Genomic DNA, 22,067 nt, shown 5'->3' on the forward strand with positions numbered 1-22,067 from the left:
TCAACTGCCCTTTTCTGATTGTTTGCATTAGGCTGCTCCTATTGATTTGTAATGTAACATTGGGCATGTTAACATTCAATCAGCACTATGGTAGAACAGTAGAGGTGGGCGCTGTACATCTAAATATAGTAGTTAAAAAAGATTTTGAAGCATTTATGCAAAGGGAATATAGTATTTTTATGAGGATCAGTGAACTGCTACTTGCTGCTTCCTGTTTATCACTGTTCTTTGAATTATTTGAGAACTAAACACAACAGCAGCTGATGCTGTGACTTTACTCATTAAAATCTTTCAGTTGTGATAAACTACTATTTTTGGTTTGAAAACATCCCACTTGAAACACAGTGAGTGGAAAAGACACTTGGGAGAGGCATGCCACATGGTTTCTAAATCCCACGTCTCTGTACAGCAAAAAAAAAAAAAAAAAAAAAAAAAAAATCACAATAACCACCTTTCACACGTAATCAGCACTTTCTAGAGCAAGGAAAAAAGCAAATTTTTACTGTGTCACTGAAAACAAAAAGTCTTACGAATAAACGTTAATGGAGTGGCTGACACTTCAGCCTATTTTCCATTCAGCCAGCTCTAGAGGAAGTATAAGGCTAGCTTAAAATGCCTATAACAAAGCAAAAAATAATGGTGAGTTATATTTAAACTCTTGGTCCTCCCAGTAATAAGATGGCACTGCAGATAAACCAAAAAGATTTCTTTACCTTGCAGTTGAAGATGCAACATCTACATTTTTAATTAGACTATACGTTTGGGTCCAAATTTTCCTAAAATTAATCCTAATGGCACCAGGCTGTTGAACATCCAACATTTCTGAAATGTGAGGCCAGGACCTTAAGATCGATTTAGGAATTCAGTGTTAGGCTCCTATTTTTTATAATCTTTATCTTGGTCTCAGGAACTCCCACAAAGAACTGCAAAGCTACCAAGCAGGAAACTGGACACCACTCAGTTGCGGCCCAACAAAATGAGGGTCAATTTACCTGATACAGCATCCAACTTATCTAGTTAGTTTCCTTCGGTCTGTCTTCCCCTCTTTCTTGAATAGAATCAATGCTGCTACCACAGTCTATCACATGACATTCTTAAAATATGAATATAATAATATGTATATAATATACTATATAAAGGGTAAGGATTGAGTATTAAAAGGAAAATGCAACATTCATCTAGATATTCCTCTTCCTCTCATGTTCATCCTAACACCTAGATATGTTACAATGGTAGAAGGTGAGAGTTTAGAAACAGTAGTAACAGTTATATAGCTCAGTATAGCCCAGTAGTAATACAGGTCCAGCCCATTTTCATACACAAGTGCAACCATCACCTAGCAGAATTTTTATTTGAATTTTACATTCACATTTCGCCATTCATGTTGGGTGGCTTTTACACTGTTACGTAATAGTTACATTGTTCTACTCTTTCATGTGCATTGGTTTCAGCCATCAAGAAATGGTAAAACTAACAATGAACAACTGTTCCATATATCTATATTCAGGCTGGGAAAAATTATGAGTTTTTTCCTCACCCGCTGTCAAATTCCCCCGACTTTTAGGTTTTGTTCTGTTTTTCCCTTTTAAATCAGTATTTATGTTTAGCGATTACAAACTGATCTATATTTGTTTCTACTAATCAAGCTGGCATTTCCTGTGCATTTGTTATGTATAACATGAATCTTTTTCTTTCACTTTTATTGAAGACAAATCAAAATGTATCATTACTGGCTGTTCAGAGGTGCTCTCTGATGGTGCTGTTGAGCAATATAATTTTTCTGAGCCTGGTGATCTTAACATTATAGGGCTATAACACAGATAAACTTGTAGTGCTTTACAGTTTACAGACTTTTGCCAAACCTTTCCATAGAATGAAAGCAATTTATAAATGACAAAATACCGCAACCAATTAGCACATACAAACATTTATTTTGAAATGTCCATTCTACCCATTATTAAGAATTACATCAGCAAAGCACTTCATGGCAGTGAAAACAGCTCTCACCCCTCTGACTCATCCATTTTTCCATTAAAGCTGCAAAATGTGCAATCTGCTTGAAAAATAAGTTGCTTTTTATTTACTTTTTCATGAAAAGTAAAAAAAAAAAAAAAAATTTTAAAAAATCAATAACCAGAAAGACCAAACCAAAAAAAAAACCCAAAACAAAAAAAGAAGACAGCCCCAACTTATAGGGAATCTACATATGAACTTCTTCCATTCCCCCCAAAAAATAACTTACAAAGATAGTTTAAAAGTTTTAAATGCATTTTAAACCCAAGTGCATGTTATGTTATTTTATTTCATAATAATAATTATTATTATATCTTAAAATTCTAAAAACTCATAATTTACTTTCTTGGAAAAAAGGCAGCGAGCCGTTGCTTCTTGATTGGAAGAATATGTATTTCCGGTGAGTTCATTTTCTTTAACTTTACACTCCTGTTTTTGACAGGTTTTCTAAGAGCTTCTGCATTATCCCTGGACTCTGGCTGATTCTTCACATCATAACACTGCAGCACAGAGTCCTGTGGCATGTCCCTTTTAAAGGAAAAGTTTTTGGTGGATACTCCCGAGAGGCCTTTTATCTTGCCACAGAAAATAGTGGGCACAGCATCTTTGACAGAGACTATCACTTTGGCTGTCTGTGAAGTGCTCACGATCTCAATATTATTCCCAGCCTTGGGCTCACAGGATGTTCTGCTAGTCTGATCCACCAGCCACTTTTGCTGTTGTCTCAGGAGGTCGGATGAGTTGCTACTGATGATTCTGCTGTCAACCTTGGCTGAGGTTTCATGTGGTTTTGAAGGGATAAAAGGAGCTGCAACACCAGAGAGTTTATCTACCATGGCATGAACAGCACTGTCCATTATGGAGCCAGAGGAAAGGGCACTAGCTGCTTCAGCCTGGACCCCCATACTGCCCATCTTTCTACAGGAAGCAATTGACAAGTCTAAAGCTCCATCTTCAGGTGAGACCTGAGGACTGGCTTCGCTAGCCTTTAGCAAGGGCATCGTTTTCATGGAGAGGTCCAGGGCTTCATTTTCATTGCTCATCTTGATGACAGTGTGGCGATTAAGTTGGGAAAATTCCCTTGTGGGGATGAAGTCAAAGGGTTTTGACTCCTCCTTCTCCAGAGGGGTTTGGGTACCTTTGCAGGAATGTGGAGTGAATGACGGCATCTTGGGGTAGTCCGGATTGACCTTGGATTCAGGACTGTGAGGCACAGGAATAGGGACAGGGATAGGGATGGGGACTGGGACAGGTAAAGGAACAATCACAGGGTATGGTACCAGAAGGGTGGCGGGCGGTACTAATGGAGACAGAGGGGAACCAAAAGCCTGGGGTGGGAGAGAAGAGTAATCAGGAGGTGGCTGACAGGGAGTAGAGCCTAAGGTGCCCTGGGAAGGAAACAAATCCTGAAGGACTGCTGCAAACCCCGGTGTCTGAAACACTGGGGGAAGGACAGGCTCCTGGGTCTGGCTAGATGGTTTCTGATCCAGTAGCTGGGGTTGTGTGACAGGGGTGGAAGAACCCTGGAAAATATTGTTGTGAATGGGATTTGTAGCACAGGGAGCACCCTGAGGTAATACCAATGGAGAATTTAAATGCTGAAACACATGTTGCTCTAAGAGGACAGGTAGTGGAACCGGACCTTGGGTTGTCATAACGTAGGGAGTATTGTTGCTGGGAGTAATCTGAGGGGTGGTACTCCCTGCTACTTGCAAGTGTATTGGCAGAACCACAGGGCTGTCCCCTAAACAAATTGGCTGGAGCACTGTGGCTGCTACTTTAAGAGCGACCCCACTTTGGGACTCAGCAGGTGGGGTGAGGATGGAAGGGGCTGGGACAGTCACTAGTGGAGAAAGTGCTTTCTTCATCAAGTCTGTTGAGTTGATGTTCCAGGCTTCAGCTGTTATCAGCTGAGCAACTCCATTTTCTAGTTTATTGTTGGCTATTGTGGAAGGATTGCTGGTAACATCCATGGGCAGGTTTTGTGTGTCCTTATACAGTTCCTCCATTTTACAGGACTTCTGAGATTCTGCTGAATTCAAGTTTACATTGCTGTCACCAGGATCCGGCGTGTCTCCAGGCTGCCAAAAGGGTCTGCACCAACATAGTTTGGCCTGCAAAACAGAAACATATTTTAAGCAGTGCATAAATCTCTTTCTTAAGCTAATATTTGCAGCTGCCTTTAAAGAGCCACACACACACACACACACACACACACACACACACACACACACACACAGTTAAATGTTTCCACACTTCAGGGTAACTGCTCCATTATACTATACAGTATATACACATATATACTGTGTATACATACAGCTATGAGTGCTATATGAAGAGTTCTGGAGTACTTGTACTTTGCAATAAACACAGATAATTTACAGGACTGAAGAACAACTGCAGTCAAAAGAAAAAGCCTCCAGTATACAGTTTAAATGAGAACTCAGGCACATATATTTCACATTTTTAAACAAAGCTTCATGCCATGACAGTCCACGGCACAGTCAACAGCCACTGCACTGTTTAAACTCAATAAAAAGCACAAAAGCAAGCTTTCCTAAAAATAAACTGTTAGGAAATGTACCACTGTGGGGTTAAGAAGCTTCACAATGAGTGAAGGGTCCTCACTCAGCCTAAAATAATTATCCTTTTCAGTCTTTGAAGATCTTGCTAAAATAAATCAGACAATCTACTCATGCATTCACTAAATAACACGTTCAAAAACTGCTGTTAACAGCATAACAAAGAGCAATTAGTAGCTCAGCAACACAAGTCTGTAGTTTGATCGTATTGTTTATTTGATAAGGATGCTTTTCTTCCTACTAGGAAAACCCCAACACTTGTCCTGCTCCAGAACTAGATAATGACAGTAATATGAACCAGACATCTTATTAATAGGATACCAAAAAAAAAAAATCAAAGCAACTTTAAATTCACTCTGACAGGCTAATCCTTTATCTTAACCAAGCAAATGTCAGTAAAAAGTGCAGAGATCTTTTCCCCATATGAGCACTGAGAAATTTTAGCTTCCTTCTTAAAAAGATTTTCCTTTCTAGAAGGTATTGAATTCATAGGTATGGTTCCCTTCCCCCCCAGTACAAATTATTTCTACCATGAAAGCTGCCACATGCACAACTTGTCTTTAGGGGTTCCTCGTACAGTAGCACAGAACATGCTTCTCCTAATTTAATTGCTGCATCTTGTCATGATAATTGCCGTGGAAATTTGTCCATATTTAGTCTCATTACCCTGGAGAAGAATAAGAGCACCCCGAATTTACATTTCCACTTACACTCAACTGAATTTTATGACCTAAAATTATGCATGCATTAATGTTCAGGCATTTGTTAGGCTTAACAGTTCAGGGGTTTTGTTCCCTTTTATTCATTCAGTAGTGTTTGTTGTTGTGGTAAAATGAAATGCAACTCCAAAATTTGACATTGAGAGCCTGCAAAGCACAAGAGTATTTCCACTGACTCAGTGAGAAGACCCCCTGGTGTAAATTTACTCATGTGTAAGTGTTCATAAGAAGAGAGCTATAACCTGTGAACTAAAGAGGGATAAGAAAACACATGAAAGAATAAAAAAAGGCCAAGGCAGGAAAAAAAAAAATCACCCTTGTTAAGATATTTAAATGCCAAACTCCAGACTTCAGGTACCATAATAGGTGGCAGATCACAAAGTGTAGACTGCTAATAATTTAGGCCGCTTAAGTAATATAGTAACCGTTTATTTATTATTATTTAAGAGAACCTATTTTCCCCTTATTACCATGCGGACCTAAGGGAATAACTGTAATTCCATGATATGCCTTGGATAATATTCACAGTTTCCCCCACTTTCTCAAAACAAAAGATAACTAAAGACAAACAAATATTTATTATTTTCAAAGAGTTAAAAAAAAAAAATCACTGATTCAAAGAATGCCAACTATGCTTGTTCTTTACTCTTCAAAAAGGCTACCTTGATTCTTTCTTATTTCAAACACTTCTTAAAATAAGGACAATGAAGATAAATACTTGGCAGGTTAAGATTTTTAAAACCAACACTTCAATTTCACTAATATTAACAGGTAATCCCTTTAAAAACAAATCTTTCACTCCTTTTTATGCTTCTTTTCTATGTTTAAATCACTTTCAAATTTCTTTCTTACTGTATTATCTAAATATTGAAAGAAACAGCTGAGAATATCAGAACAATGTATTTTATATCACTATGAAATTACACTGCGTGTTTTTGACTGTGTTTATTTGACAAAGTGAGATCTCTGCCCATCAAAAATTAATGACCCAGCAGTGTTAGGAGAGAGCCTTCTAGTCCCCTGAGAAATTCACTTGATACTAAAAAAATGGGGAAAAAATTAAGATGAAGATTATGCTATAGAAGAGACTTGAAGGATTAGTGGGCTGAACTGGCTCAGAGAAGGAAGCAGAGATAAGTGCAGGAGATGACAGTAAAACAATAAAATCCCACTTCACTGCCTTAAAAGTTACTACACTGCAGGCAGAGGAAATAGCTAGACTAGGGAAAGACACCCTCATATATCATAAACAGACACCTTTAAAAAGCCATAGGTATTTCTTCAGCACAGTCAAATAGTGTTTTCCATGCTGAGTCCCATGTGCCTCTATATATTTTGTTGAAAATATTTCTGGCACTGCTAGAGGCTCTGGCCTGCCAGCAACAAGACACAATTTTAAGAGTAGAAACTGCAGTTTTAAAAGTGGTAATTGCAAAGGAGAAAGGTGAAGGGGTGCAGTGTGTTAAAAGGTTATATTATAAGGTAAAGTTGGGTTTGTAGATTTTTTAAAAAATTATTATTATTCATGGCTCAAGTATCCTAGCTGGTAGACAAGGACATATTATAGAACCCTGTGGGCAGCATGGAATAGATAAGATTTTTTTGTTTCACACAATTGCCATTTCTGTCTGTTATAATGAGTCTCCGAATATTTGGGGCTTTTCTTAAGACCCAATTCTTGGAGGACTTTGATTATAGGAAACACTCTCAGGTTTCTTCTTGAAAAAAGCATGTTTTTAGTCCCTATGGTTTAAGGGACATACTTGAAAATGTGATGCCCAAAAAGCTTATAAAACCCTGCGTACTGTTAAAATACCATGATTTTAGAAACTACCCATAGGATTTTGAAAAGCAGGGTGCAGATATTGTGTTGCATCACTGTATATACCAAAACACATTTCGCTCCTGGTAAAAGGAAACTAGAAGCTGTATTGACATGTTAAGGGCCTACAGCTATATTATTCTATTTAAGATCCAAGCAAAACCAAGTATAACTTTATCAGACTGTGCATCAATTTGCTATACCATAGGTTATGTTTTAAAAAACAGTAACTAGGCAAAAGTAACCAAAAGATGTTGCTTTTTTAGTCCTGTAATCATTAGAATTAAATGTATATCTTTTTCAGATTCATAAAAACTCCTGAAGCTTGAGAGTTCATCCAGTGCTTCACTGGAAGTTATTTCCAGACCTGAGTTCATGTTCACTTGGTTTAACATTTTCACACCTAAATTAATATTTTTAGTTAGAGTTAAAAACAGTTTGCATGGCTGTGAAATAGGAGCTACATTACTGGGAGCAGCAGGAACAGCAGAATTGCCGAAGAAAGAATAGCTTGATCAGTGAAATTTTAAGACCATTAAAAATGACACGGGGTCATTAACACCTGTGCAATAAAGACTTTAGAAGGAATCAAGTGGATTATAATAAGCCATGAAGTCAGATGACTCCCTCACAGCTGCTTGACTAGAAATGCTGCTGCCACTCCAGGCAGTTTGTTTTAAACTTTGGGTAGAGCAGGAATCAAAGTGGGGGCCACTATATCCCCTTCCCCCGGGGATCTGCCCCTGAAGTTGCCTTCAATATAGGACAGTAAGATGAAGAAGGCAGAAAGGAAGAGCACAAAATGCAGGTTTATTTAAGGATTGAACGCTGATGAGTTTTGCGGATATGCTCAGAGCATTCCCATCAGATCTGCAAACACACAGAATTGGAGATTCTGCTTTGCAATTTAGTTCGAAATTTGATGGTCCTTGTAGCATGCTGTGGTCTGCCAATACTTCTCTTATGCACACAATATCTGTGCAACTGCTAGAAAACAAAACCACGCCTGTACACAAGATAGACCTCCCTCATTTCCATGATAATTGTCAAGCAATTTATCGCAGGAAGAAAATACAATGTATTTTGAGACCTTTCAAAGCATTGTCGTCTACATTGAAGATATTGGAAACTCAAGCAGAATCATTCACAACATTTCCAAGCCAATCCAATTACACAATTCTTGGTTATATTAAAACTGTGTGACATACTATGCATGCAAAGAGAAACAGATCCAAGGCCCAGACTCCCAAAAGGTATCTAGGGGCTCCTATCCACGTGCAGGAAGCTGGCTCTGACGCACATGGAATCCAGCACTAGCTTGAAATCCAGTGCATCAGAGCAGACTTGAAGAACTGGAAATAAATGTGCTCCTGCAGACTCTGGTGTCACATATATTAATGTCTTCGTGCCGAAAACTGGTGGCTCATTTGATGAGCTTTAGTTCAAAGTGCCCCACTGCCATTTTTCCGCATGGGGGGAAACTGATGCATGTGATGCTTGGGTGCTTTTAATTAGAAGCGCTCACCAATTAATGCCCCCTCCCCTCTCATGCCTCCTGGAGCACATGAAAAAAATGCCCTAGGTGCCTAATTCATGGGACTTATTGCCAAAATACCTGTGGATGTCTGGGACCATGGAAGCAGGGAGGATTTTTTTTTTAAGGGGTCATACTCTCCTCTACATTTTAACACCCAATTAACAAATCAAAAATGAGGCAGTCATCTGGGATAAACCTCAAAAATATGATTCAGCTCATCATACTGAATCATGGCTGTGTTATATTTCTCTCAGCATAAAAATGAATATGGAAAACTTAAAAAATATTCCTCCTGCTTCAATGAATGTTGAATATCTTAAACTTTAGGATAATTTTTCATCACATGCCACTGACATAACGTACACCTAATTATGCAACTTAATATAATTTACTGAAATCACCTTTACTGTACTTTTACTATCTATGAAAAGGCAAGGATTTCCTAGGGTGATATTTTTCACTGGACCAACTATGTAACTGCGACAGAGTTAGACAAGCTTTCAAATGCAAGGCATTCTTTGCCAGGTCTTCAGGTCATCCCAATGTCTTGCCTTTGTCTACCACTATCCCAACCACAGAGTTGGCTCAATAAAAAATATCACCCTAAGAAATCCTTACCTCTTGCATAGCTTCTGGACTGTCATGGCTATATCACTCTTACTATCTACCTTTTACTATCTACCAAGCTTCAGTGTGAGAAGTTCGTTTAACTGCATTTTCCCCACTCACCTGTTTAATATTTGTTTGTTTTAATTGAAAATAAGCTCTCTGCACACTACAGACCTCCTGGGTTCCCTACTGCAGTGGTGACATGACTTAAAAGTGCAGAATATTATGCAGTGATGTATGTTATTCTCTAAGCTGCTACATATTAGTTATATGGAAATACTATTAAAAAGAGTGGTGATGAATTCTGTTGCGTTACGTCCTGATGATAATTGTCCAATTAACTTGCGTCAATACCGCTATGCGCTGTAAGGGGAAATAATAATTTCTCTCTCTAAAATATAATGAAAATATATTTTGCTTGCATGGATTTATCACATCTTTTACCTACTTATATTATTTATTCACACAGCACCCAAAGTATGATAGACATTTTATTTTAAAGAGCCGTCTGCCATGGAGTGTTTTGTTTAGAAGCTTCTGGAAAAGTAGGGTTTTGTTTTAGCACACTCAAGAGCTATGAATAAAACCAGAACCAACAATCCTGCATGGGGAGAAAATTATGGCAGAATTTGGATTCGGGGCGGGGGGGCATTTTAATCCTGTACTCAGCATCATTAATACTTCTGTGAGGAGCAACCTATATTAGGCAGTCTACAGTCCAACAAATTTCCATGGAAATTTGGCCAGTTAGCCACATTCTCCAGGGACAAACAGAGTATTTCCTCTGTGGAGTTTTTCCGATTTATAAAAACTTAACCAAAACTAAAATCTAGTCTGCAGACCAAAAAATCATGTCTACACATTGCCCCTCTCTCTGACAACACACATTGGCAAAAATCGAGAAAATGCTAAATTTTGACATTTACTCCTCACTTGAAAGCAGTATCTTGGAGGTGGTGGGTGGGGGTGTCTGTGTGGAGGGCCTTTGGTAAATCTCTTACTTTTCATTTCTTCATCTTCTCTGACATTTAGCAGACCTTGTTGCCAGTCTGTATGTTTAACTTTCTCTCTGTGGAAGATGACCTAATTGGCTCAGCCAGGGAACACTTTACAGAATCTGCAAAAAGAATCCATTTAATCATTTTAAAATTTAAAAAGTTCTTGCCTGCAGCACCCATGTGTCTGGTATTGTACGGATCCTGGTACTGTATGGATTGCACCCCAGTATTGTATGGATTATGAACAGCACTACAAAAATAAGCCATTTATCTTGATGTTAGTGATGTGACTACAAGGTTAAAGGACTTTCAGTTAATTTAATTAAAAATATAACTAAGTTTGGGCACCCAAATCTCTACTTGGGCAGCCTCTCAGGCTTCCTAATAACTTAGATGTATAGTATTCTGAGTTTAAAAATTCTGTCTCCTGTGTCTCCTTACAATCACGTACTGAATGCAGTCAGTGTTGGCTGAGAATTTTGACTGTGGTGTGTGCCAGTGCTCCTGCTAGGACAAAACGCAGAGGTTCCTGGCTAGATGGTCTTGCTCCTCTACTCGGGGTCAGAGCGATAGCTGTATTTCTGATCAGGAAGGAATTTTATCCCATGGTCAGACTATTCCATTACTAAAACTGCAAAAGGATTTGTAGAGGTTGGTTTGGAGGGATAGATGCCCTCCAGGTGACCTTCCAGCCCTGCTTCTCTAAGATTTCATGAATGCCTCAAATACCAATGGGCAGAAATGTATTCAGTTCATACTGTCCTAATCCATTTGTAGACAAAATAAGAGGTGTGTGTGCATGACACTTTAAAGCAGGCTAAATGCTTTTGCACCGCTTTAATGGTGTCGGTGTTTGCACGCCTCAGCAGCGTATTGCACATTGATTCTGGCCACTGTAGGAAATTTGGTGACATAATGCGCTTTAAATGACTTAGGATGCAACAAAGTAAAACTCCTTCGAAGAGTTTTAGTTTACTACGCCTACAGCTGTGGAGTGAAGCACTGGGCTCTGTGCAGCTCCACGGCTCTGCAAGAAGCCCTGCAGGCAGCCTGGCAGCAGCCCAGGAAAGCAGGCTCTGCCCAAGAAAAGCAGCGTGCCTGATTATTCAAAGGCCTCACAGGAAGCGGTATCACATCAGGAAGTGATGTAATGTGACCTCTGACACCAATGAAGTTGCAGGAAGTGACAATGAAATGGGTCTGGAAATGTGTTTTAAAATCCAAAATAAAAACAATATAAAAGCAAGAATGAAATAATACCAAACACTTGACTAAAATAAACACTTTTGCTTCTACTCACTTCTCAATGAATGAAAGAAGCATAATGTAAGTTGACAGATCAAATGTGGAAAAGATAATCAGCCAGAGTGGAAACTAATCAAAGCAACAAAATATGGGCATTTTTGAGAACAATCTTCAAGAAGATTTACTTTTATTGCATTAATAACTTGTTAGTAACACAACTTTAACAAGTAGTAACAAGTTGAACCCCAATCCCGCACAAAAAGAAACAGAAGCAAAACACAATCCAAACACTGGACAGTATTTTAACAGACCTGGTGCCCAGCCGGCCTGGTGCCATGTCCGGGTTGACATGGTGCTGCAGGAGCCGCCTGGGTAGAACCAGGTTGGCACCTGCCAGAAAAAGCAGCATGCAGCTGAAGTCGGCTTCCCGCATGCTGCTGGGAACAGGAGGCGGCTGCCAGGGCTGCATCAGCCAGCAGAAGCGGCAGTGGAGCCGTGTGCCGCTCGGTACTGACTGCTCCGCCGCCGCTTCTGCTGGCTGGTGCAGCCCTGGCCGAGCTCCTCCCGTCCCCAGCAGCACATGAGAAGCCGCCCCCTTGGGGCCTCATGCGCAGGCAGCCAGGCCTGGAGAGCCGCAGTGCCTGGGGGGAGACTGGCCAGGGGAGCAGGTGCCGCCTTGCTGTGGGGCAGGGAAGGGCAGCGGAGCTGGCTTGAAGCGGGCAGGTGAGGAGGCAGGCACAGGCCGGCGGTGCCAGAGGCCACTGCTTGGACTCCCGCTCGGGGCCGCTCTGGCGGCACAGGGCACGGGCTTGTGTCGGGGCAGGGAGTCGGGGGCAGGAGCACGGGCACTCCTGGTCACCCATCCTCCTCACCAGCGACCGGCATGTCCCGGGCCGCTCCTCCGCCACCCGGAGGCAAAGTTCTCCCATGAAGGCTCCATCCTGCACCTGGCCCGAGCCCATGCGGTGCGTGTGGGAACCTTGTCCCTTCCCCAGCCATTAGGATGCTGCTGAGGGGCTGGGGGAGGGACAAGGGGTGGGAACGAAAGTAAACCATGTTTACTTTTGTTTCCTGTCGCAGCACTGAGGGCCACAGAAAATGCCTTGACAGGCCGCATGGCGGCCCTCGGGCTGTATATTGGACAAGCCTGCCCTAGCAGAAGCATACATGGTGTAGCCCTGTTAGATTACAACAAAAATCTGCAGTCTGCTAAATACCTTGTCACAAGGACATGGGAAATGAAAGCCTTTCCTCACAGGTCACATTTCCCAGACTTCTAATAATTTTTCTTGTACTCTTTCTATTCTGTCCACATGCTTCTTGAAATGTGGGGGCTCAAAACTAGACACAGTACTCCAGGTTTGGCCTCCTTAGGGCTGAATACAGCAGAAAAATCACTTCTTTTGATTTGCAAGGAGCATTCCTGTTAATACAATCCAGTATGCTTGGGACATTTTGCAATAAAAGCAAGCTGTTGGCTAATATGCAGTCCCACCTCTTCCCCGCTCCCCCCAGTCCTTTTCAGTACTGCAGTACTTTCCCGGTCTATATTTGTGAAGGCAATTGTTCTGCCCTGTCTGCAGGGTTTGGCACTTGTCCTTGTTGAGTTTCACCTGATTGATTTAGGACCATTTCCCTAGTTTATCAAGGTCATCCCTCAGAGCATCTGCAGCTCCATCCAGGCTGGTGTCATATGCATAACTGCTAAATTGTACATGCAATCCTTTTCTCCATATAACAGATGAAAGTACAAAACAACATGAGTTCCAGTACAGGCCCCTGGGGAGCACCATGCAACACCTCATCCCAAGTGGACATTGAGATGCTTCTGGTTTCTCACTGCCTCCTCATAAAACAACGCTAAACTAACTAACCCCTTCATTTCAGCTTCCACAAAGTTCTGGTTGAAACCCCAGTATACACCACCCTATAAAGTCTTCACAGCTTTTTAACTCCCATTTTCAGTGAAGAAATAGACTTCATTCAAGAGAAGTGCAAAGCAGTGCCTGATGATCACCATAGCCTGGGCTTGATGACACATGGGAAGACCTAGATACAGTGTAAGATGGCTCTAGGAGGTCTCACCAGTCTGGGGCCAGATTTCCTGTCTGCAAGGCAGACTCTGTGACTTCACCACTATCTGTGGTGGTTAAGGATGACTTTGATCCCTTCAACTTTGCATGCCCAACACCTCCTCAAAGTTTTGCTTCCCTTATACTGTACTCCTGGCTAAGGCTGAGGAATTCACCTCTCATCCCTTCCAGCAAATCAGGATACAAAGAGAGGTCCTCCAGGGAACTCCACTGCTTGACAGAGCCACTGGGAAAGGTTGACATTTCGCTTCCTGGTTTTCTTTAAGATCCCCAGTGACCATCCCTCTGGGTGAGATAGCTAGGAACTCACTGGTGACAGAAATGAATTCAGTCAGCTGTAAACTAGGCACTGAGGAAGCAGCTGAGAGGAGCAGTCCTGGAGGTAATACTGTCATCTGTGCTCTTTGCTTTCTACCTCTTCAGTGTCTCAGCTACACTTGTATTTCCTTACCTGTTTACCAACATGGAGCTCTTACCATCCTTTATGTAGCCATGCAGTGGCCCCTGGTGATTATTTTTTTTCCTTTATGTAGGAAATCTGTTCTGGAATCTAATACGAATACTGTAAAAAAAAAAAAAAATGCCCCTCAATAGCTAGACCATTGAAGGAATACCTTCAGAAATTCCTTCAGAGGAATATCAGAATAATAGCCAAGGTTCTAGTTGCAGAATACGTGAACAGGCATTCCTCTAATAAGGGCTCTTCCTCAGCTCCACTTACATACATTGCATGGTGGATCCATGCCTACCAGTGACAAGGCTCTTTCTCATCCACGTCCAGGGTACTGTCAGGGAAGGAAATCCTTGGAGCAGTACAAAACTGCATGTTATTGATAATATACTGACTGCATGATCTTTATATATGATATGTATGAAGTACAGTATTTCTGAAAAGCAGTAACAGATTCTGCAAGTTTTTAAACATTCATCTCATCCTTTTAAATATGTTAATTTAGAAATACCTAAAAGAGTTGCCTGCTTCATGGACTAATCACCTGCAGAATTATATATTAGCTTGCATGGTAGCATGCCAAGTATCTATAAGCAGTGATCCTTTCTGTGGAGACGGAGGAGGATGAGAACTTTCTTTTAAACCAAAAAATAAGCCTATGCAATTTATTATTAAAAACTTTTTTTTAAAAGTTGCCTCAGGTCTAACATGATCTCTATTGCCAAGGATGAAGTAGGAGGCAAACAATGAATCCTAACGCAAGACCAGAACATGTCTGACAAATGTCAACCTTCAGTGATTTGTTTCACCCAGCTTAACACCTCCCCCTGAAAAAATGTGTTGTAATGGAAATCCCATATTACCCCACACAGCACTCAGGCTGCTGTATTACTAGATGCATTTTCCCTGCCTCAGCCCCATTTACTGACAATGATGATGGCTGGATGAAAAAGCCAAGCAAAGTGATTTTCAAAGTGATCGCTGCTAAAGCAGTACCTAGTATTACATAAAAAGGCACCATAAAAACAGCCAGTTTGAAATTACCTGAGATTAATCTTGCTACTCCCTAAAGCTCAGGTCCCTCATATCCATAACACATTAGAGTTCCTACTACTTCTAAGCCCTAAATGGTTGTGCTATAAAAGGATAGCATCTTGTAACAAGTTCGAAAAAAATCCCAGAAACCACATTTTGTTTCATTTAGTATGGCTGTGCCTCAAAACTAGGAATCTGCTTAGCCTCGAGTAGGCAGAACATTTGATCTGAAGACACTCACTGCATGAAAAAGTACCATCTTAAACATGACTTTATAAAGGCAGAAAATAAAATCAAAGACTGTAATGACTGCTGAGTCATGTGTAAGGTAGATTTTGTTAGCTTCATTCAGTATAACAGCTTTCCAGGCTTGTTAACAGCAGCCTTACTCAGAATTTCAGTTCAAAGAGGCTGATTTTGAAAAATGTCCTAGGCAACCATGAGGTTATTCAGTAAAAGTCAACTTCCCTTCATGTTTCCCAGTGCAATGAAAATCCACATGGACTCCACCCAAGGCCTGATAAAATATTTAATAGGTCAGCAAGTGCCATGTCCTGGTGGTAAAATCACTCAGCTCACACCTGCATAAAAGTGATCCTCTGGTGGAAAGATGCTGCAGTCTTGGCTCTTAGGGTAAGGTCTATGTGGCAGACTGCCATGTAACACAGAGATATCCAAGCTAGCTTGGATACAGAGAGCAATGTAGGCAAGCAGCATCAGACTCCACTAGGGCTAATTTATCCTGCTTCTCAATGCTGAGCTCAGTGCTGCTGTGGTAAGACAGCAGCACAAAGCTGCAAGCTCATGCACCTTTACATTACAAGGCAGTTTGCAGCATAGGCAGTTTGATGGCAGGTATGAGGTGTGGAAAGCACAGCTGAGATGTTAGTATGCCCTGATGAACTCTGCTTGCTCTCACTGTCCCAGGAAGTTGTTGGTAACTGTTATAAGAAGATTTTCCAATTTATACTGGGGACTTGATCAACTATGGGATGGAACTAAGGCTGAGGAAATGCAAACATGGCTTCAAAGCCACCTTTTTGCTCTCTACCCACAATTAAAGGCTTGGGTTGAAACCATGGCTCCAATAAAGTCAGAGGCAAAATTCCCAGGGAGCTCAGTGGGGTTGGGATTTCACCACTGGACATTTGGGCAGATTATTCAGTACCTTATTGTCTGTAGCCATTTCTACTAAGACAAAATGGTTGAGAAGTGCTATCTAATTCTCTCCTTCAATGCAAAAGGGTCTTAATTCCCAGTCTGAATGTCACTAACTCCTATACCTATAACCAGAGAGAACGAAAGAGAGATCATATAAAGTGGATTCTGTTGCACGTGTACAGATTCTTGATTTGGCACTGCAAGAGAACACAAGTTTAGTAAAAATCTCTCAGAAATCTTGGATCAGTGAAAATAGATCAACAGAAATTAGCTGCAAGGAATATAGCATGTTATATTCACTCATACCCTGCACTCGTGTCCACAAGCATGAATTCTTAAGCCCCTGGAAAGCCCTGTTGTTCATACCTGCAGTGGGAATAATATCTCAGATACCTGACTCACGATAACCACCTAGTATAAACCCAATGAGATGTAGTTTCATATTGGTGCTGGTAGTTGAGTAAAGGCCAAAGAGGGGATGGTGCAAGTGTTTTGGATACTAGCTTGGTAGACCCCTCCTTTCTTACAGCCTTCCCAAGTGACCTTGAGTAACTCACTAGGCAGGTCTGGCTTCTGTGACATGGGGATAATTATCCTTCCCCACCTCACACAAATGCTGTGAAGATAAACCCAAAGACTGTAAGATGCTCAGAAACCACAGCAAAGAGGGGCAGATAAGTGCCATGCACAGCTACCATGAATATTTTGATCAGCTTTAGAATCTCGGGATCTCATGCAACCATTTTGGCCAAGACTGAGTAGATGCCACTTTCTGCTACACGTTTTTATAGGAACAGGTGACCTCATTCAATTTTATCTTGAGCTCAGTTAAATGCTGTCTGCATTGAGAATGGTTACGTGAATTCAAAGAGTTTCATTCAGCTTAGGAGATATGGTGGGCAAAGACTGGGAGTGATAGACATCCCTAGAAAAAAATACCCCTGTGTAAAAATATGATCTATTTTTGGGGAAATCGCACGTGTCAGTCTAAAAAGACTAGTTCCCAAGCTCTGCCAAATCTTGCCTTTCACAACTTTCACACACAAAGCGCATTCAACTTTGGGTTGAGCTTCTTGGAAGAATATGGAACTACGTTAGCACTAAGAACGCTTCTTAGACTTGAAAACCAAGCTGCATGATTTTCCTATGGGAAAAATATTTGAAACACTTTTTTCCCCTGTCATAATTAAATCTCCCCATTGACTGATTATTCAGTATCATTTTCCTTCATAACATTATAATCTCCATCAAAGCAAAGAAAAATGAGCTGTTTTGAGAACACAGAGCTAAAAAAAACAAACAAAAGCAAGATTATTTTAAAATACTTTTTAAAACATGCATTTTGTTTTTTTAGCAAATGATAGCTAGATGATAACATAAGGGAAAAAAAGGAAACTAATTAAAATGCAATAGCCAAAAGGAAGGGTGGGGGGAGGCAACTCCAATATGATAAATACTTGCTGCTTTTCCAGTGAGACCTTTGTGAAACAGTTTCCAGAAAGAACTTTGTGAAACAGTTTTTTAAATCATTTCAGTTCCTACAAAGGATTTCAAAAGTTTTATGACAGTTAAATGACCTCAAAGTATTTTTAGTTCCATGTCTAAGGTTTATACTCAGCAAAGAAAGTGTTTGGTTTACTAATTTCTCTTGACTTATTTTCACTGATTCAAGATTTCTTAGATATTTTTACTAAACTTGTGATCTCTTGCAATATCAAATCAAGACTGTACAGATGCAACTGAATCCACTTTATATTTTCTCTTTCCCTCTCTCTGGTTATAGGAGTTACTAACATTTAGAAAGGGAATTAAGACCTTCTGGCATTAAAGGCGAAAAGCTTTGTACATCCAACTTTGCATTAAGCCAGTGTATTCAATGATGAAATTCTAGAGTTGTAATAATTTAACAACTTCATCAGCCCCCTTTTTACCTACTCAAATGATGCATTCTGGCATCTTTCTTCAGGAGTAAATGAATTTAAACTCCCTAAACCTGCACTGTGATCCATTAGTGCAGACCATTTCATCCATGGAGAGATCTGCTGACTTCTCTGGGATTCTGCGATCCATGCCAGCAATCCCAATACAGAGGACGTCAACTCTTTAACTCTATGTGGTAATCTATGTGGAAACTACAAACTGCCTTGTCTTCACTAGTTTGTTCTGTTTAGCCACCTCTGTAAATTAGCACACCCATTTCTATCCTAATCGAAATAAGGCCAAAATGGGAAAAACTTCAAAAAACAGGGAAGAGATTTTCATGAAACTTGACTGGCTTTGTAGAGCTGTTTAACACTTACGATGACCATGAACTAAGTACTTTGGATGGCAAGTATGACTATCTTAATTCTAAAGCTTTGCTGTTACATAGCTTCCTACTGCACTGCTCCACTCTGGCTTACAAAGACAACCTAAAATAAAACCAGAAAAAGTCAAAACAAAGTAAAACGTTCCACCCTGAAATTAAATGTCCACACTAATTGTGAACATTCACATCTAAACCAACTTCAGTAGAGCTTGGCTTGACATAATTAAAACAAGCAAAATACAACAAAAAAGTCTGACAGAAGTCAAATTTGAAAGAGCGAACATGCTTTTGTGCCATTTTTCATGCCAAAATGGTAAATCCCACCTCTCAGTCATGGATAGGAAATGTCAGAAGTCAAGTGGAATCAACCTGGTCGCCGTACGTGGAGAAAGAAGGGAGCAGATTGCAGTCAGTCTAGATAATTAGTAGGCTCCTGTGCACCAAGGGGCAGAACAGGAGCAAGGGGCCTGGCAAGCAGTCATAAATAAAGAGGAACTTGGTTGGACAGGGCAGGACATCTGCGACTGGAGCTCCTCCTATTTCCCCCTCTGTGGCCTGGGTGTCTCATGTTTGAAAGCAATTTCAGACAACAAACTGCAGTAGTGGCAAAGTGCCACTTGGGGGAAGAAGATTCATTCCCCTTAAGCACAGCCTATTTGAGATGCTATCCTTGCTCCACTGAGGTTAGCAATAAAATGTTCCTGGGCTTCACAGTGCAGGTTCAGGCCCTAAATGCATATCCTTACCTTTAGCGGGCCCCTAACCTTTTGGTAAATCAAGCCCAACTTGTTATTGGCCAAGCTTTGGCACTCGTACTCAGTGGAAAGTACAGCTGTGTTAAGTTTCAAACCTTCACCATTTTTTCATAGCCCTATTTAGGTATGTGGGGATAAAATTCTCTGTTTTGTATTCTTCTGTCAGACTCCTCCCCCCTCCCCCTCCCGGTTTCCATTCTTGCAAAAATTCCAAACCACTGAAAGGATTTGACATTTACTGGCCAGGAAAAGGCTCCCGTAATATCTAGCAAAATGCAGTATTCTTATTTTGTTTCATTTCTTGACACTTTAATATACTCATGCTTATCCTAAGCTGCTGCATCAAGAAGTTCATGGCTTTATTTTTTAAAAACAGGCCAAGTGACGTATTCTCTCCTGGGCTGTCAGGTTTAAAACAGTCTTTTGATTGAATTCAAAGTAATGCCAACATGAGATGCAGCTCCACAGTACTGATAGATGAGATCAGAAAGCCTCACAGCTCTTTCAGTGTGCATTCACCCACAGAGTCAAATTTTGCCCTCCTGGAGGACCACACACTTAACTGTGAAATATCTGAGGATGTCTGCATGCCACAAACAATGTATATATAACTCAAGATAGCAAAGATTTGTTTTGATAGCCCTGACTGCCTCTGGGTTTCGATCTCTATGCAGTTAGCTGGCAAAGACATTTATAATCATACATGCACACGTGCATATATCAGCATGTGTAATTACTTCCATTTCACACTCTTCCCGTTCTCTATCAGATTGTGAGTGCTTTGGGACAGAGACTACCTTTTAACATATGTTTTCTATATAATACAATACAATTCCTGGTCCAAGGGAGTCTCCAAATCAGTTAGAGCTTCTATGTGCTACTGTAACTCAAATAATCTTCCACTGTGCCTGTGCACTTACAAATAAAACCTATATTTTCCCAGTAATATAGCCATACAACTCTACTTATCCATTTGTTTCCATATCATGTCTGTACCTAATTTTGTAAAACAGAACGGGCTTCCAGAATTCTTTACTTTTGCTGGTATTTACTATGTTCTTAACTGCAAATAACATTTTCTAAAGTATAACCATGGTGTGCTGTATTATCAGAGTTCCTACAGCTAATCCTAAAGAATATTCCCTGACAGGATATCCTGGTCAAGATTTACATTATGTTCGCACTATTACACAAAGGTAAGATTTATTCTAACCAATGTCCTGAATATACAATCCAGAACATCGTTTTGATTAGCTGCATAGGTTCTGAAATACAAAACAATAATATTTCAGATAATGGAGGTAACACAGCCAGCAAAGCAAACTAGCTAGTGCTATGGCAGGTTAACATAAATATTCTGCTGCTATAAGCCAGCCAATGTGGAAATATTTGTATGGCTGTGTTGGAAGAGACTATTCTGATGAACAACAATGAACTAAAAAAAAAAATCAGTGTGATCCATGCTTTCCTACCAAACCACCGGAGGCTACATGTATCATTAGGAATTAGAATATATAGAATTTTGTAGTAATTCTGTTATCCTAAGGATGCCTACATAGTACCAAAATAAACTCTCTCAACCATATGATACAGAATTCCTGACAAATTTACTGCAACATTTCCACTGCTATGTATGCTATTATGCACCATCTATTCAACCCCCCAAAACTTATAGAAAAGCAGAATATAGGACCACAATGACATCTTTCACAGATGAGACTACTACATTAATGGATCAGTCTAATCCATCATCAGAGTCCTCTGGGGAATGTCACAAGGCCACACTGATCCCCTGACTGCAAAATTTTGTATTGGCTCTCCAGTTCAGTTCAAAGAGGTAGCTTAGAAGTTTTCACTGCACATGAGAAACTCTAAGGGTGAAACATGCTAGATGCACCCCAGCTCTGGGTTTTACACATAATCTTAATTACTCTGCCTGAAAATGTGACAGGGCAAAGATTTTCAGCTTTTGGTTAATTCCTCACAGTTTTATTCAGAGCGGAAACACAGCATGCAGACATCATATTATGAAATAAACGTGGATTGTTTTCTGTGAAATGTAAGCAAAGCGAGTCTCTATTACAGAAGAAAGCAAAGAGGTTTTGTGCTGCCTGAAACATACTTCTGGCAAGCACTCCTTTAAATAAAGGTCAAGTATAATGCTCTCACGACTGAATAAGCATATACACAAAAATCTACACAACTGTAGCACATCCCTACTGCCTACCCTTATAAAAGAAAAGCTAGGGGTCTGATTATCTTCTTAGACACCAATATAAATCAAAATGACTTCTTCCACTGATGCTTTACCAGTAAAAAGATCAGGATAAGAGAATTTCAGGTCCATGGACTCTTTTCTGTGAGGAAGGATGGAGGGAAGCAGGTCTCCACCTTGGGAGGAAAAACCTGCAGCATCCTTACAGGCTCGGCAGTGCTACACTGGCTAGCACTACAGAAGAAAGAGACTTGGGGGTCATCATTGACCACAAGATGAACATGAGCCTGCAATGCAATGCTGTGGCTAATAAAGCGACCAAAACGCTGGCTTGCATCCATAGATGCTTCTCAAACAAATCCCGGGACGTCATTCTCCCCCTGTACTCAGCCTTGGTGAGGCCGCAGCTGGAGTACTGCGTCCAGTTTTGGGCTCCACAATTCAAAAAGGATGTGAAGAAGCTTGAGAGAGTCCAGAGGAGAGCCACGCGCATGATCAGAGGTCAGGAAAACAGATCTTACGAT

General features: G+C 40.6%; 1 protein-coding gene across 1 annotated transcript in view; it reads right to left on the minus strand.

The window, feature by feature from the left end:
• Positions 1 to 1,346: 1,346 nt before the first annotated feature.
• Positions 1,347 to 22,067, minus strand: part of RAI2 (retinoic acid induced 2) — a 69,826-nt gene continuing 49,105 nt past the window's right edge. Inside the window, exon 2 of the mRNA XM_090062907.1 lies at positions 1,347 to 4,127. Within this exon, the coding sequence (XP_089919033.1) occupies positions 2,352 to 4,022 (1,671 nt within the window). The 5' untranslated portion in view covers positions 4,023 to 4,127 and the 3' untranslated portion in view covers positions 1,347 to 2,351. The remainder of the gene's footprint in view (positions 4,128 to 22,067) is intronic.

This window comes from Crocodylus siamensis, chromosome 1 (assembly GCF_052110815.1).
Source record: "Crocodylus siamensis isolate JL-2025a chromosome 1, ASM5211081v1, whole genome shotgun sequence".
NCBI classification, from domain to species: domain Eukaryota; kingdom Metazoa; phylum Chordata; order Crocodylia; family Crocodylidae; genus Crocodylus; species Crocodylus siamensis.